Source organism: Oncorhynchus clarkii, chromosome 25, assembly GCF_045791955.1.
Source record: "Oncorhynchus clarkii lewisi isolate Uvic-CL-2024 chromosome 25, UVic_Ocla_1.0, whole genome shotgun sequence".
Taxonomy (NCBI): Eukaryota; Metazoa; Chordata; class Actinopteri; order Salmoniformes; family Salmonidae; genus Oncorhynchus; species Oncorhynchus clarkii.
In genome coordinates this window covers 18,200,647-18,216,861 of record NC_092171.1, presented here as the reverse complement: position 1 = coordinate 18,216,861, position 16,215 = coordinate 18,200,647, and the positions used below count along the sequence as shown (strand labels likewise).

The 16,215-nt window shown below is 45.1% G+C and overlaps 1 protein-coding gene across 1 annotated transcript in view; it reads right to left on the bottom strand.

Annotated features, from left to right (window-relative positions):
- LOC139384069 (ryanodine receptor 3-like) overlaps positions 1–16,215 on the bottom strand; it is a 159,766-nt gene that overhangs the window by 41,645 nt on the left and 101,906 nt on the right. Inside the window, exons 39-43 of the mRNA XM_071128705.1 lie at positions 15,539–15,641; positions 13,725–13,859; positions 6,535–6,808; positions 6,223–6,337; positions 867–999 (exon numbers count right to left, since the gene is read on the bottom strand). Coding sequence (XP_070984806.1) covers positions 867–999; positions 6,223–6,337; positions 6,535–6,808; positions 13,725–13,859; positions 15,539–15,641 — 760 coding nt within the window. The remainder of the gene's footprint in view (positions 1–866; positions 1,000–6,222; positions 6,338–6,534; positions 6,809–13,724; positions 13,860–15,538; positions 15,642–16,215) is intronic.

Sequence of the window (16,215 nt, the reverse complement as noted above, 5' to 3'; positions counted from 1 at the left end):
CAGCATTTACACTCATGAACCAGGACCAGGCTCTGATTGGACTGGCAGATTGTTCATCTGTCAACTGATCTAAACCAAACTTTCCAGCTCCTACTTGCAACAATTACACATAGCTTCTATTGTTTCACTGAGTTTATCCAAGCCTATGAACACTGCTTGAGGAGAAATCACTGATGTAAAGGACACTTCAATTTCTGTGTTTTCATAAACAGAAATATTAAAAAATGTGTAAAATATTGGTTCACACTAACTCAAAGGCTTTGTCTAATACAGGTGCAAGACTGGGGTTAGATTATCCTTTGCCTGTGGACCATTCTGTGTGCGAGGTATTCCAGAAGAGAAGCAATCTCTCTCTGCCACAGCAGAGTGTTCAGAGTGACTGTGGCATCTCTCCTGATAGAATGTACAATTACCCTCTCAACACGACCAACTGGCCACACACACACACACACACACACACACACACACACACACACACACACACACACACACACACACACACACACACACACACACACACGTTCTCAGATGTGTGTCTAATGTACGCAGACTGACAGCTCAAGGACCTAATGTGAGGCCCCAATGAGATTATTGTCCATAATAATGAGAACAGCGTCAGAGATGTTGTCACACCCAGTGTAACTACAGTATGAGCCAGTCGTCCCAATATCAAATAAGAGACGCTGGTTAAATCATGTCATTTTCCTGTCAGATATGCTCCATAAAGCCAGAGGTATAAAGTGCTAAGCAAGGTCATAAAAAGAACTGACAAACAGCGAAGGAGTGCCTTGAACTTAACCAATAATAAACGCTTGTTTTTGTTTGAATACAGTGTGCCCTAACAAATATGACCCAGGTGTACCTACCCAGGCCCACGCTGCTGTTTTCCAAGAGGTAGCTGAGGTGGTCAAACATGGCCTTCTGGTTCTGACGACTGATCCTGCAGAAGTAACACAGAAAACGACAGCAACTGGCCACCATCTTGGGGAACGCTATCTCCTGAGAGAAGAAGAAAGAGAATAGACTTAATGGAGGTTCAACCTGTACAATTCTCAGTACAAAACAGACACTTAGCTGACATACAGTGCATTCGGAAACTATTCAGACCCCTTGAGTTTTTCCACATTTTGTTACGTTACAGCCTTTTTCTAAAATTGATTGAGTCATATTTTTTTTCCCCTCATTAATCGACACACAATACCCCATAATGACAAAGGGTCTAAAAACCTGTTTTCGTTTTGTCATTATAGGGTATTGCGTGTATATTTAAAAATATAATACATTTTAGAATAAGGCTTGGCCTCCTGAGTGGCACAGCTGGCAGCTTCATTAAATAGTACTTGCAAAACACCAGTCTCAATGTCTACAGTGAAGAGGCGACTCCGGGATGCTGGCCTTCTTGGCAGAGTTCCTCTGTCCAGTGTCTGTGTTCTTTTGCCCATCTTAATGTTTTCTTTTTATTGGCCAGTTTGAGATATGGCTTTTTCTTTGTATCTCTACCTAGAAGGCCAGAATCCCAGAGTCGCTTCTTCACTGTTCACGTTGAGACTGTTGTTTTGCGGGTACTATTTAATGGAGCTGCTAGTTGAGGACTTGTGAGGCATCTGTTTCTCAAACTAGACACTGTAATGTACTTGTCCTCTTGCTCAGTTGTGCACTGGGGCCTCCCACTCCTCTTTCTATTCTGGTTAAAGCCAGTTTGCGCTGTTCTGTGAAGGGAGTACATACAACACAGCGTTGTACGAGATCTTCAGTTTCTTGGCAATTTCTCACATGGAATAGCCTTCATTTCTTAGAACAAGAATAGACTGACGAGATTCAGAAGAAAGTTATTTGTTTCTGGCCATTTTGAGCCTGTAATCGAACCCACAAATGCTGATGCTCCAGATACTCAACTAGTCTAAAGGCTAGTTTTATTGCTTCTTTAATCAGGACAACAGTTTTCAGCTGTGCTAACATAATTGCAAAAGGGTTTCCTAATGATCAATTATCCTTTTAAAATGATCAACTTGGATGAGTTAACACAACGTGCCATTGGAAGAATAGTGATGGTTGCTGATAATGAGCCTCTGTACACCTATGTAGATATTCCATAAAGAATCTGCCGTTTCCAGCTACAATAGTAATTTACAACATTAACAATGTCTACACTGTATTTCTACACTGTTATAAATGGACAAAGAAATGTGCTTTTCTTTTAAAAACAAGGACATTTCTAAGTGAACGGTAGTGTATATATATATATATTTTTAGAATAAGGCTGTAACGTAACAAAATGAGGAACAATTCAAGGGGTCCGAATACTTTCTGAAGACACTGTACTTTAAGTAGATGTAAATCTTCGCTCTCACACAAGCAAAGACAGACAGAAGAGTGTGTTGAGTCTACTGACTACTTGGTTTCCTCAGGGCTTTTTACTATAAATCCCCTTAACTAATGAATGCCTGCTGGGATGTGTTTATTTCTGCACTCCTCTGTCTTCCCAACACACACTCAGCCTCCCTGCTACGTACAGTACAGTCACCCTTACATTGCTCTGCAGCACACACACATTGAAGCTCTGGAAAACCTGACTTTTATGTATTAAATCCTACCACCAATATTTTCTCAAGCTTGTTTATTGATGTGGTGCCAAAGTCCAAGGACATTATTACAACGACGTTCAAGAATGACACCTTGCAATTGCAGAATGGAAACAGGGAGCTTGTGTTACCTTTCTCACACCACTACAGTATTCATTTCAATAGACCCTTTCCATGCCCCGTTGTTAGAGCGCAATATATTCTTGTAAAAAATAAAGAGCGGCACACACTCTATATACAAGCTCTCAGTAATTTATTAATTAAACCACCAATGTTTTGTCACACAGTGCCTTCTTCAGGGTTATCATGAATGATTGAACCAAGTTATATGGTTTGATTGCCCACTGTTATTTTGGTATGGTTCAATAAGGATAAAGGATAGATTAGGGAAACAGGGAACACACAACCATATTGGAGGTCTGGTGAGGTGACCAAACAATAGTGCCAATTACTTACTATTGGGCAATGGAACCAGAGGAAGCTTGCGTTACCTTTCTCACACCACTACAGTATCCATTTCAACACACACTTTCCACGCCCCATTGTTAGAGCTCAATTTATGTCCAGAACTTTACTGAGGGTCAGGGCTGTTGAAATGCCTGGTTTATTATGTGAATAGTCTTGTAGAACTCTGGTATTGATGATCCATTTGAGGGTGAGTCATTGATATGAATGCTCAGAGTGAAAGAGCTGTGAACTCAGCTGGCCCACATCTGCCACCACCTTTCACACTGTGTTTGTAAGCACCACGGCATATTAGGCAGCCCTCATTCAAAATGGATTCATACATACAGTAGCATGGGAAGGGTGTGGCGTGCACAGGGGAGGACCAGGAGGTTGAACTCAGACTTCTATTCAGGAATGGGATCCTAGCCAGAGTTCTCAGATTAACAGTGAGTACAGTGAGGACAAACCTAGCCTGCCTCTCTCCTTCCACACTGAGTCCAAACCTAGAGTCACTGGGTTCTGATTGTGACAGTGGAGCCCAGTTTGCACCACAGGATCCAGAGATGGCCTCAATGAAGCTGGAAGACTGCAGTTAAACACTGGAGCTGAATGTCAACATTAAAGATGAAGAAGAAGAGCAAAATGGGAAATCTGTTTATCATGGTAAGGGCAGGTTCTATCTTTCTAGAAGTTACCCACTGGGCACAAACTGGTTGAATCAATGTTGTTTCAAAGTATTGTGACGTGGAATCTGTGTGAAAAATACATTGGATTGGAAAAAGGCATCATCGTAAACTATTGTTTTGAAGGTGGAATTTCAACTACAGGATTATGTTATAATTTTAACATATTTTCAACATAGACAAACATTGAATACAATATGTTGAATTTGTTCCTTTGAAACAATGTCAGATCTTCAATGTTATATCCACTATAATAATAGGTCGGGCAGCATTTCCTACTGGAGAGTTAAGGATAACTTAAAAACACAGTAACATATACATAAAATAGAGAAGCCTTAATACTGCTCTGACTGTGGAGAGTTTCTCTCAACTGGGCCACTTAAAAATACACCAAAGTAAACACACAGGAGAGAAGCCATACTCCTGCTCTGACTATGAAAAATGCTTTATAACATCAAATGACCTTAAAATTCATCAGAGCGCACACACAGGAGAGAAGCCTTACTTCTGCTCTGACTGTGGGAATAGTATCTCCGTGTTGAGCTACTTAAAAAGACACCAATGTATACATAAAGGATAGAAGCCTTAGTACTGCTCTGACTAAGAAGAGTTTCTCCCAATTGGGCAATGTAAAAACAAACCAACGGATACATACTGGAGAGAAGCCTTACTACTGCTCTGACTGTGGAAAGTGCTTCACAACATCAGCTGAGCTAAAAGTTCAGAGAATACACACAGGAGAGAAGCCTTACCACTGCTCTGACTGCGGGAAGAGTTTCTCTCAACTATGGATGGGCACAGTTATTTGAGTATTCAAAAATCCGAATGGATGTTAATATTAGATTACTTGGGAGAGTATTAATAAAAATAATAATGCAAATAATGTATTTTTTAAAAGTCTGTCTAAAATTAAATACAACTATCTAAGTGACATTGCTACATAGCCTACGAGGATAAACCATGACATTCACCATTTTTATAAAAAACATTTTTTTATGAGTGCGTCCCATAAAAAAGACGCACCCGAAGCCTACACATTTCACACATGTATCTTGTTGTTATTGTCAGTCAATCAAAGTGGCGCTACAGTCAGAGGCTCCATGTGTAGCAAGTGAAGTGGGAGATTTCTAGTCAATGGAAAATGGAATTCAAATTATGGAATTAAGTTGGCTAAATGAGAAGCAGTAGGCTACAATGATCAACCAAAAGGTAGGCTATTGTTTAATATGAATGGAGTTATTGTAGACAAGTTCGGGGAGCACAGCAAAATAGCCTCAATTAGTCTTATTATGTTAGCTAGCTAGCTAGCTTCTTTACAACGATTTGATGCAGTCAAGACAGGCACTACCAGATGGTAAGATCGATAACTTATGGCCACTGGCGGATTTACCATTAGACAGAAGAGGTAATTGCCTCAGGCCTCATGTCATCAAGGGGCCTAATGAGCTGGGCATAATACAATTATTGTAATTAAAATTATTTTTCCAGTGTGGTCCTTCGCATCTGTGGTGGAATGTGACCGAGCTACAGCTGTGTTTGTCAGACAAGGAGTCTTCCCGAAATTCTTTCTCACAGTTTGGGCTACACTCTAATATGAGGAAAGATGAGTTTCTCACAAACGGTGTTCTCCTTTTCGCTCTACAACCCCCACAAGTGTCATGGTATCGGGATGAATGTAACCCCAAAAATGAATGGAAGTGAATAGGGCATTTCCACATTAAATGTATATGGGTAATTCCAGGATTTTCTTTTCTTTTTCTGAGCTTTCTTATATCTCTCAGATATAGGACAAACACTTCAAAAACAAACAAACACATTTTTTTGGGGACCATTTGTCTTTCCATGTATGAATCTGTTTTTCAACGCGTTTCTATGGGCTAATAGCAGTAAGGCCAAATTCAATGTTTCATCAAATATTACATTTTTTGCAGATACCTAAAGAGATTCTAAAATTCAAAATCAAAATAGCTAAATGACCCTTGGTATGACCATCTTAAAAATAATTCCCCCCCCGGCTTAGACTATAGAGCAGGGGTGTCAGGAGGGCGGTGGCACCTTAATTGGGGAGGACAGGCTCATAGTAATGACTGGTACAGAATAAATGTAATGGTATCAAACATATGGTTTCCATCTGATACCATTCAATTCACTCCATTCCAGCCAATATTATGAGCCGCTGGTTTTTGTTTTTCCTTTCAATTAAGACCTAGACAACCAGGTTAGGGGAGTTCCTCACTAATTAGATACCTTATTTAATCAATCAAGTTCAAGGGAAGGGCGAAAACAAGCAGACACTCAGCCCTATGTGCAATGAGTTTGACACGTGGTCTAGAGGGCAGTTTAAATACAAAAAAATATGTAAAGTAATTCCCTTTAAATGGGAGTTGCTATGCTGCATCTGACACCTACCCAGTAGTCGCACAGTGCTAATTTAATCTCTCATCAACACCTCTGCAGTATGGCATGGATGCTGTGATACACCAGAGTCTCTTCTATCCTCACTACTGTACCTGGGACTTGCCTCCTCCCAGCACGTTGACCATCACCTCCATCACCGTCTCATGCATGCCCAGCACACGCATCAGGTTGGGGTGCTGGTAGAATATCTTGTTGTTCATGATGTCACTGAATGGAAATACAAAACACAAGCAACTCTGAACATGAGAGAATACTTAGAACAGAGTGATGACTGAACATGCAACACTGTTATTGTATCGATCTTAGAAGTTACCAAAGGCTTGTAAACAATATTTCATCCACTAAAAACATCTAATTATCAGACTATGTTCATGCAGACTTGGTTGTGACGTGCCCCTGCCTACCCCAGACCGTCGATCATGAGTTTCTCCTCCTCCTTGCCCATGCGTACGGACAGCAGTGATCTGATCTGACCCAGAGAGGCCAGTAGGTTGATGGTGTCCTGTATAGAGGCAGCACTGATAGTGTAGCTCTTCCTCATGGCCCGAAGCAGCTCTCCAATGCTGTCGTACTGTCTCCTCAGCAGGCTGAACATCACTCTGACCAGCTCGGGGTCCTGGACGTGGCACTCCTGAGCCCAGCTCACCATGGTCTGGCTAATCAGCTCTTTAAGGTTGGCTGGGGGAATATGCAGAACCGCATTAACTCCTAGACTTTACACTGTTATCTAGCATATAACCTATATCCTAAGACTGAGATGTCTTATTTGAGATACTCTTTGAAGACGTAGGGTTTCAGAAGTTTTCAGAAGATGGGCAGGGACTCTGCTGTTCTAGCGTCAGGTGGAAGCTCGTTCCACCATTAGGGTTCCAGGACAGAGAAGAGCTTTGGCTGGGCTGAGCGGGATCCACCTTAGGGGTAGGATGGCCAAGAGACCAGACATGGCAAAACGGGATACAATAGTGGTAAAGACAACACCAGTATTTTTTTATTTTTTTATTTCACCTTTATTTAACCAGGTAGGCCAGTTGAGAACAAGTTCTCATTTACAACTGCGACCTGGCCAAAATAAACAAACGTACAATCAATAACACAATAGAAAGAATCTAAATAAATAGGCCGTAGTGGAGAAGTAATTACAATTTAGCAATTAAACACTGGAGTGATAGATAGAAGATGAAGCCAACGGAGTAATAGGCTTTGGGGGTGACCAGTGAAATATACCTGCTGGAGCGCGTGCTACGGGTGGGTGCTGCTATGGTGACCAGTGAGCTGAGATAAGGAGGGGCTTTACCTAGCAAAGACTTATAGATGACCTGGAGCAAGTGGGTTTGGCGACGAATATGAAGCGAGGACCAGCCAACGAGAGCATACAGGTCGCAGTACTGGGTAGTATTTGGGGCTTTGGTGACAAAATGGATGGCACTGTGATAGACTGCATCCAATTTGTTGAGTAGAGTGTTGGAGGCTATTTTGTAAATGACATTGCCGAAGTCAAGGATAGTCAGTTTTACGAAGGATGCTTTGTTGCGAAATAGGAAGCCGATTCCAGATTTAATTTTGGATTGGAGATGCTTAATGTAAGTCTGGAAGGAGAGTTTACAGTCTAACCAGACATCTAGGTATTTGTAATTGTCCACATATTCAAAGTCAGAACCGTCCAGAGTAGTGATGCTGGACGGGCGGGCAGGTGCGGGCAGCGATCGGTTGAAGAGCATGCATTTAGTTTTACTTGCATTTAAGAGCAGTTGGAGGCCACGGAAGGAGAGTTGTAATGGCATTGAAGCTCGTTTGGAGGTTAGTTAACACAGTGTCCAAAGGGCCAGAAGTATACAGAATGGTGTCGTCTGCGTAGAGGTGCATCAGAGAATCACCAGCAGCAAGAGCAACATCATTGATGTATACAGAGAAAAGAGTCGCCCCGAGAATTGAACCCTGTGGCACCCCCATAGAGACTGCCAGAGGTACGGACAAAAGGCCCTCCGATTTGACACACTGAACTCTGTCTGATAAGTAGTTGGTGAACCAGGTGAGGCAGACATTTGAGAAACCAGGGCTGTTGAGTCTGCCGATAAGAATGTGGTGATTGACAGAGTCGAAAGCCTTGGCCAGGTCAATGAATACGGCTGCACAGTATTGTCTTTTATCGATGGCGGTTTTGATATAGTTTAGGAACTTGAGATTGGCTGAGGCGCACCCATGACCAGCTCGGGAAACCAGATTGCATAGCGGAGAAGGTACGGTGGGATTAGAAATGGTCGGTGATCTGTTTGTTAACTTGGCTTTCGAAGACCTTAGAAAGGCAGGGTAGGATAGATCTAGGCCTGTAACAGTTTGAGTCTAGAGTGTCTAGAGTAGACGGTAGTATATTAGATGCTACTAGTACTCTAAGTGGGAGCCTTTTTAAATGTTCTTAATCCAGCGGGAGACTTGCTTGCAGTATCAGTCGTAGCTGATCTTAGCTCTGCAGTGCCTTCTGGCCTGTGTGTCCTCGTGCACAGAGAATGACCTTCTCCATCTGTAGAGGTCTGCCCCAGAGACACAGCAGGGCTCTTCTGGCCCTTCAGTAACAGCCCTGCACTGCTCACAAATCCCCCTCACACTGCTGTTAAAGACATTGCACTTGATTAGCTGATCTCACTTCTATCCATTGTCACCATGCAAGAGACACAATTGAAACCATTCAAAGACTAAATTCAGAAGACTGGCTCAGTGATGCAAATAACAGCCTGAATTAGAAGCAGCTCTCTCTCTGCCGGCTTTTGAGTGCCTTCGCAGGGCATCAGTCAGCTACAGGTAGAACACTGTCTGTGTAGAACACACAGCAACAAGTAGAACATTGTCTGATAGTACACACAGCAACAAGTACAACATTGTCTGATAGTACACACAGCAACAAGTAGAACATTGTCTGATAGTACACACAGCAACAAGTACAACATTGTCTGGTAGAACACACAGCAACAAGTAGAACACTGTCTGATAGTACACACAGCAACAAGTACAACACTGTCTGGTAGAACACACAGCAACAAGTAGAATACTGTCTGTGTATAACACTGTCTGTGTATAACACACAGCAACAAGTAGAACACTGTCTGTATATAACACACAGCAACAAGTAGAACACTTTCTGGTAGAACACAGAAACAAGTAGAACACTGTCTGTGTATAACACTGTCTGTGTATAACACACAGCAACAAGTAGAACACTTTTTGGTAGAACACAGAAACAAGTAGAACACTGTCTGTGTATAACACACAGCAACAAGTCTCTTCTCAAAAGGAAAGGTGATAAATTGTGTGAGCAATGTCAATGTCATACTTTTCCGTTTGTAATTTGTAAAGAAAACACTTTTTCTATTTCATTCACGAAAAGGTGATTGCCTATTCTCAATGGAGCGCAAGTGAAGCACTCTTATGTAAGAATGAGACTCACTGGGTGAGTAAGAGGTATTAATAGTAATTTAGCATATTCTGCTGCCTCTCCCAGCAGAATATAGCGGCTGTGTGTGGCGGTGGTGTGTAGCGGCGGTGTGTTGCGGTGGTGTGTAGCAGCGGTGTGTGGCGGCGGTGTGTAGCAGCGGTGTGTGGCGGCGGTGTGTAGCAGCTGTGTGTAGCGGTGGTGTGTAGCGGCGGTGTGTGGCGGTGTGTAAAGGTGGGTAGCTGTGGTGTGTGGCGGTGGTGTGTGGCGGTGTGTAGCGGTGGTGTGTAGCGGCGGTGTGTTGCGGTGGTGTGTAGCAGCGGTGTGTGGCGGCGGTGTGTAGCAGCTGTGTGTAGCGGCAGTGTGTAGCGGCAGTGTGTAAAGGTGTGTAAAGGTGGGTAGCGGTGGTGTGTGGCGGTGTGTAGCGGTGGTGTGTAGCGGCGGTGTGTTGCGGTGGTGTGTAGCGGCGGTGTGTGGCGGCGGTGTGTAGCAGCTGTGTGTAGCGGCAGTGTGTAAAGCTGTGTAAAGGTGGGTAGCGGTGGTGTGTGGCGGTGGTGTGTGGCGGTGTGTAGCGGTGGTGTGTAGCAGCGGTGTGTGGCGGTGGTGTGTGGCGGTGGTGTGTGGCGGTGGTGTGTGGCGGTGGTGTGTGGCGGTGTGTAGCGGTGGTGTGTAGCAGCGGTGTGTGGCGGTGGTGTGTGGCGGTGGTGTGTGGTGGTGTGTAGCGGTGGTGTGTAGCAGCGGTGTGTGGCGGTGGTGTGTGGCGGTGGTGTGTGGCGGTGGTGTGTAGCGGTGGTGTGTGGCGGTGGTGTGTGGCGGTGGTGTGTGGCGGTGTGTAGCGGTGGTGTGTAGCAGCGGTGTGTGGCGGTGGTGTGTGGCGGTGTGTAGCGGTGGTGTGTAGCAGCGGTGTGTGGCGGTGGTGTGTAGCAGCGGTGTGTGGCGGCGGTGTGTAGCAGCGGTGTGTGGCGGTGGTGTGTAGCAGCTGTGTGTAGCGGTGGTGTGTAGCGGCGGTGTGTGGCGGCTGTGTGTGGCGGCGGTGTGTAGCAGCGGTGTGTGGCGGTGGTGTGTAGCAGCGGTGTGTAGCGGTGGTGTGTAGCAGCGGTGTGTGGCGGTGGTGTGTAGCAGCGGTGTGTGGCGGCGGTGTGTAGCGGCGGTGTGTGGCGGTGGTGTGTAGCAGCTGTGTGTAGCGGTGGTGTGTAGCGGCGGTGTGTGGCGGTGGTGTGTGGCGGCGGTGTGTAGCGGTGGTGTGTAGCGGCGGTGTGTGGCGGCTGTGTGTAGCGGTGGTGTGTAGCGGCTGTGTGTAGCGGCTGTGTGTAGCGGTGGTGTGCAGCGGCTGTGTGTGGCGGTGGTGTGTAGCAGCGGTGTGTGGCGGTGGTGTGTAGCAGCGGTGTGTGGCGGCGGTGTGTAGCAGCGGTGTGTGGCGGCGGTGTGTAGCGGCGGTGTGTGGCGGCGGTGTGTAGCAGCTGTGTGTAGCGGTGGTGTGTAGCGGCGGTGTGTGGCGGTGGTGTGTGGCGGCTGTGTGTAGCGGTGGTGTGTAGCGGCGGTGTGTGGCGGCTGTGTGTAGCGGTGGTGTGTAGCGGCTGTGTGTAGCGGCTGTGTGTAGCGGCTGTGTGTAGCGGTGGTGTGCAGCGGCTGTGTGTAGCGGCTGTGTGTAGTGGCGGTGTGTGGTGTTGGTGTGTAGCGGAGGTGTGTAGCGGCAGTGTGTAGTGGCGGTGTGTAGCGGCAGTGTGTAGCGGCAGTGTGTAGCGGCAGTGTGTGGCAGTGTGTAAAGTTGGGTAGCGGTGGTGTGTGGCGGTGGTGTGTGGCGGTGTGTAGCGGTGGTGTGTGGCGGTGGTGTGTAGCGGTGGTGTGTGGCGGTGGTGTGTAGCGGTGGTGTGTGGCGGTGGTGTGTGGCGGTGGTGTGTGGCGGTGGTCTGTGGCGGTGGTGTGTGGCGGTGTGTAGCGGTGGTGTGTGGCGGTGGTGTGTGGCAGTGGTCTGTGGCGGTGGTCTGTAGCGGTGGTGGTGTGTGGCGGTGGTGTGTGGCGGTGGTGTGTGGCGGTGGTGTGTGGCGGTGTGTAGCGGTGGTGGTGTGTGGCGGTGTGTGGCAGCGGTGTGTGGCAGTGCGTCTGTCTGTCTTCCAAGGTTAGGTAGCATCGCCAGAGTGAGAACAGGGGGGGGATTAGGTGGCTGTGTTTTAAAGTCTCTGTTTCTGCTGGTTGGTTGATTGGCTTGTACTCCACAGAGTAATCAGTCCCAGTACCAGAGAGAGGCGTCAGGGCAGGAAAGGCAGTAACAAACATGTAACAACATTTCTCCCTCTCCAGCTACAAGGAGCATAACGACCATCTCTCATTACATAAAGACACACGTCTCAGCTGCCAGGAATGACAATAGAGATCCAAAGATGAACAAACTCCAGTCAGCCGGCAGGCCCTGTGGAGCGAAACTCCTCACAAACACGCGCTACAGCTCACACTATACAGCCTGATCAACAGGAAGCAAATAATATTGGACCAATAAATGAATGTGGCTGATAGATACTAGGTCAGCGAGTTTGGCAGAGCTATTGCCTTTATCCTGTGATCTGATCAGTGTCCTATGGGAGTTACAGTGGACTTTAGGACCCCTGCTGTATTCAAGGTCCCACGGGGAAGCTGAGATGACAGAGGGAGGAACCTGGGTGAGAGGAACATGTGGAGAGACTGGAGGCCGTGGAGGGACCATAAAACAACTGACTAAATGTAATTGGACCCCTCATCCATGAGGACATAGGGACTGCAGAGGAGAGTTTGGGTCAATGCTGAATCAGGCCTCTCTGTGGGCTGGGAGGGAAGCAGAGTTTCAGGTAGGAGGTTGATTACTGGGACTTCTCCAAAACAGTGGAAACACAGAGTTGTCTGCCCACGTTTGTAGATGCATCAAAGCACTGCATTGCACCCGTTCCTTTTCTCACTCCTTATTCACTCCCTCCTGCAGGACTCCTAATTCATTCAGAGGTAGTAGCAGTAGCAGTGGAACCATGTACCCAGTCTGCCGTTACACAGCATAGTTATAATCAATCATGTCTGAAGAAAACAGCCAATACGGGCAAGGAAATACGGGCAAGAAAAGTATTTTAGTGGAAATACACAACGTCTATTTTCATCTCCTCTCTCTTGTGAGATCAATAGTGGGGTCTCATGTGATCCACATCAAGGTCCGTCTAACTGTCTGGGGACAGATTGCCTTTAACCATCTGCATTCACAGGTGCATATTTCAGGCCACATTTACCCGCAGCAATTTGGGGAGTTGTCCATGCCAGCAGCACTCATATTATAGGCAGTGAGCTGTACCCATCTTCAGGAAGAGTGCAAACATGTTTTTCATCTTCCTGTTTCACAAAAAAAAATATTTACTGATCTCAGAACAGTGAGTGCATTGCATGGTGTTACATGGTAGGAGGATTATCTGAAATTGCTTTATATATCATTAATAGTTTCAAGAACTGTAGAGTTGTCCTGATAATATTGCGGATTCTGCTATTGTGAAACATTGTTGTGGCAGTGGTTTGTCCTGAAGGACAGGGAGGGAAGTGTATGAATGTTTTATTGTGTTTTGATTAATGGCAATCAGTTCATTTATTAGTAGCCTCTGACATTACATTTTACATCTAGAATGTCAGACAATTTCCATACTGTACTCACACTGGTACAGTGCTCTGCGTGTGTGTGTGAGATCGGGATAAAGAAGCCCGAGTTAAATCAGTGCAGTGTTTGCTCTCTCTCTCTCTGCAGAAGAGCAGGACTGAGTGAAGATGCCCCTCACTGCCAGGCGGAGCAGCCATCCTCTACCGGCTCTGCATTACCATAATAACATTGAAAAATAAATTGAAATGGAAATGACTGCCACTGTGTGTCTGTACTACATGCCAGACAAATGAAACAGGGCTTGTATGCCAGCATCACTATTCAACAGCTACCCTGCTCCTTTCAATTTCCCAACCTCCTGTGTTACAGCGAGTAAACAGTGACTTGTTTTGGAGAGATAACCTATTATAGGAGTATATTAGGAAACATATGTTATTACTGAGGGACTGTATTATCTTCAGGGATGACAGGGACTAGAGGGACACGGTGGGTTTCAGAGTCGCCAGTTCCCGTTATTACTGGCTGTGACATATAGAATAAGAGTAATATTAATGGTATAGTCTTACAGGGGGCTTGCTGTTCCTGCTCCGTGGGCTCCTCTTCAGTCTTCAGAGGTTGACCTTTGATTTTGTAGACCAGGGCCAGCAGACGACCTTTAATAGACGTGTCCTGGTCATCTTCCTCTTCCTCCATAGGGATTCCTACACAAACACACGGCACAGGAATAAAATCGATATCCCACTCCTGGACAAATACCGTTTCCTAGGGGTCAATCGGGCAACATATGTCAGCTGTATCATAGGCTTTCATTTGCTAGTGTAATGTTTTTCGTCTTTCCTTGCTCTTTCCATGCAGTCTCCAACCTAAGGTGCTGCTGCAGGTCAGAAAAGTACAGCATGACTGTAGAATACCATCAATAGGTACATACATCCCTTTTCAATTATTTATATAGTACCCCCTAGGTACATCCAGCCCTTTTCAATTATTTATATAGTACCCACTAGGTACATCCAGCCCTTTTCAATTATTTATATAGTACCCACTAGGTACATCCAGCCCTTTTCAATTATTTACATAGTACCCCCTAGGTACATCCAGCCCTTTTCAATTATTTATATAGTACCCCCTAGGTACATCCAGCCCTTTTCAATTAGTTATATAGTACCCCCTAGGTACATCCAGCCCTTTTCAATTATTTACATAGTACCCCCTAGGTACATCCAGCCCTTTTCAATTATTTATATAGTACCCCCTAGGTACATCCAGCCCTTTTCAATTATTTATATAGTACCCCCTAGGTACATCCAGCCCTTTTCAATTATTTACATAGTACCCCCTAGGTACATCCAGCCCTTTTCAATTATTTATATAGTACCCACTAGGTACATCCAGCCCTTTTCAATTATTTATATAGTACCCCCTAGGTACATCCAGCCCTTTTCAATTATTTATATAGTACCCACTAGGTACATCCAGCCCTTTTCAATTATTTATATAGTACCCACTAGGTACATCCAGCCCTTTTCAATTATTTATATAGTACCCACTAGGTACATCCAGCCCTTTTCAATTATTTATATAGTACCCCATAGGTACATACAGCCCTTTTCAATTATTTATATAGTACCCCATAGGTACATACAGCCCTTTTCAATTATTTATATAGTACCCACTAGGTACATCCAGCCCTTTTCAATTATTTATATAGTACCCACTAGGTACATCCAGCCCTTTTCAATTATTTATATAGTACCCCATAGGTACATACAGCCCTTTTCAATTATTTATATAGTACCCCCTAGGTACATCCAGCCCTTTTCAATTATTTATATAGTACCCACTAGGTACATCCAGCCCTTTTCAATTATTTATATAGTACCCCATAGGTACATACAGCCCTTTTCAATTATTTAGCAAAACATCAAGACGTCAGAGCAATCTGGAGAGGCAGTGAACTAAAACACATCAGCAGAGAGATAGAAGACGTCCTTTCTGCAAAGAAACACAGGAAGCTCTAATACAACATCCCCCTGTAATTCAAATGAATCTGGGGAGCTCCGACAATAAACATAGATTTACAAGGATGAGAACTAACTATATTACATAGCTTGTGAAGTGAAACATGCAATTATAATAACTTTTGCTGGGGATGTTTTCACCTGTCCTATTTGGACAAGCATTGTGTCCAATTTGTTGTGAGTAATAACATTGGCCATGTTGATGGTTTTGTTTTCAATGAATCCCACAGCTCATCTCTACAGTATCATTTCCCACTCAGGCCCTGTGATGCTGCCATTCATTTTTTATTCCTAGTCAGATGGCAGGTCATAATATTCAGGTCCAGACTGGAGACATAAACCCTCCTGATGGTGTTCTTTACCACAGTGCAGCCGCAGCTCGTTGTGGAAGGCATAGAGCTCCTCCTGAATGTCCTCTGGACACGGGCAGTCCTCCCCCGTACTGAAGTTCAACAGCATGTTAATCTGAAACACACACAAACTGTCATTTAGGTCACATGACTGTAGTATGCAATGGTATTTTTAATTTAATTTTTAAATTTTATCTTTATTTAACTAGGCAAGTCAGTTAAGAACAAATTCTTATTTTCAATGACGGCCTAGTGGGTTAACTGCCTGTTCAGGGGCAGAACGACAGATTTGTACCTTGTCAGCTCAGGGGTTTGAACTTGCAACCTTCCGGTTACTAGTCCAACGCTCTAACCACTAGGCTACCCTGCCGCCCCTATGCATTTTATACATATATAGTTCAGAAAAAATAGCAACTATGACCAAGCTTGTATGCAGTAATAGAGACTGAAGGTAAAACAACATTAAAGTTTGCGAACAGTGCTGAAGTGAGCAGGGAGCAGTGACCCTGACGTGCTGTGTAGATGAGGAAATGGGGAGGTATCCCTCCCTCCCTCCTGTCTGGCAGTTGGGGTGAAGGGGAGGGTGTAAAGCCTGGATGCGGCCCCGTCCCCGGGCAGAGGCAATAGCACAGCAGGCAGGGATGGATTCCCACAGCCTTGGGGCTGGGCAGTGGAGGGACACACTCAAA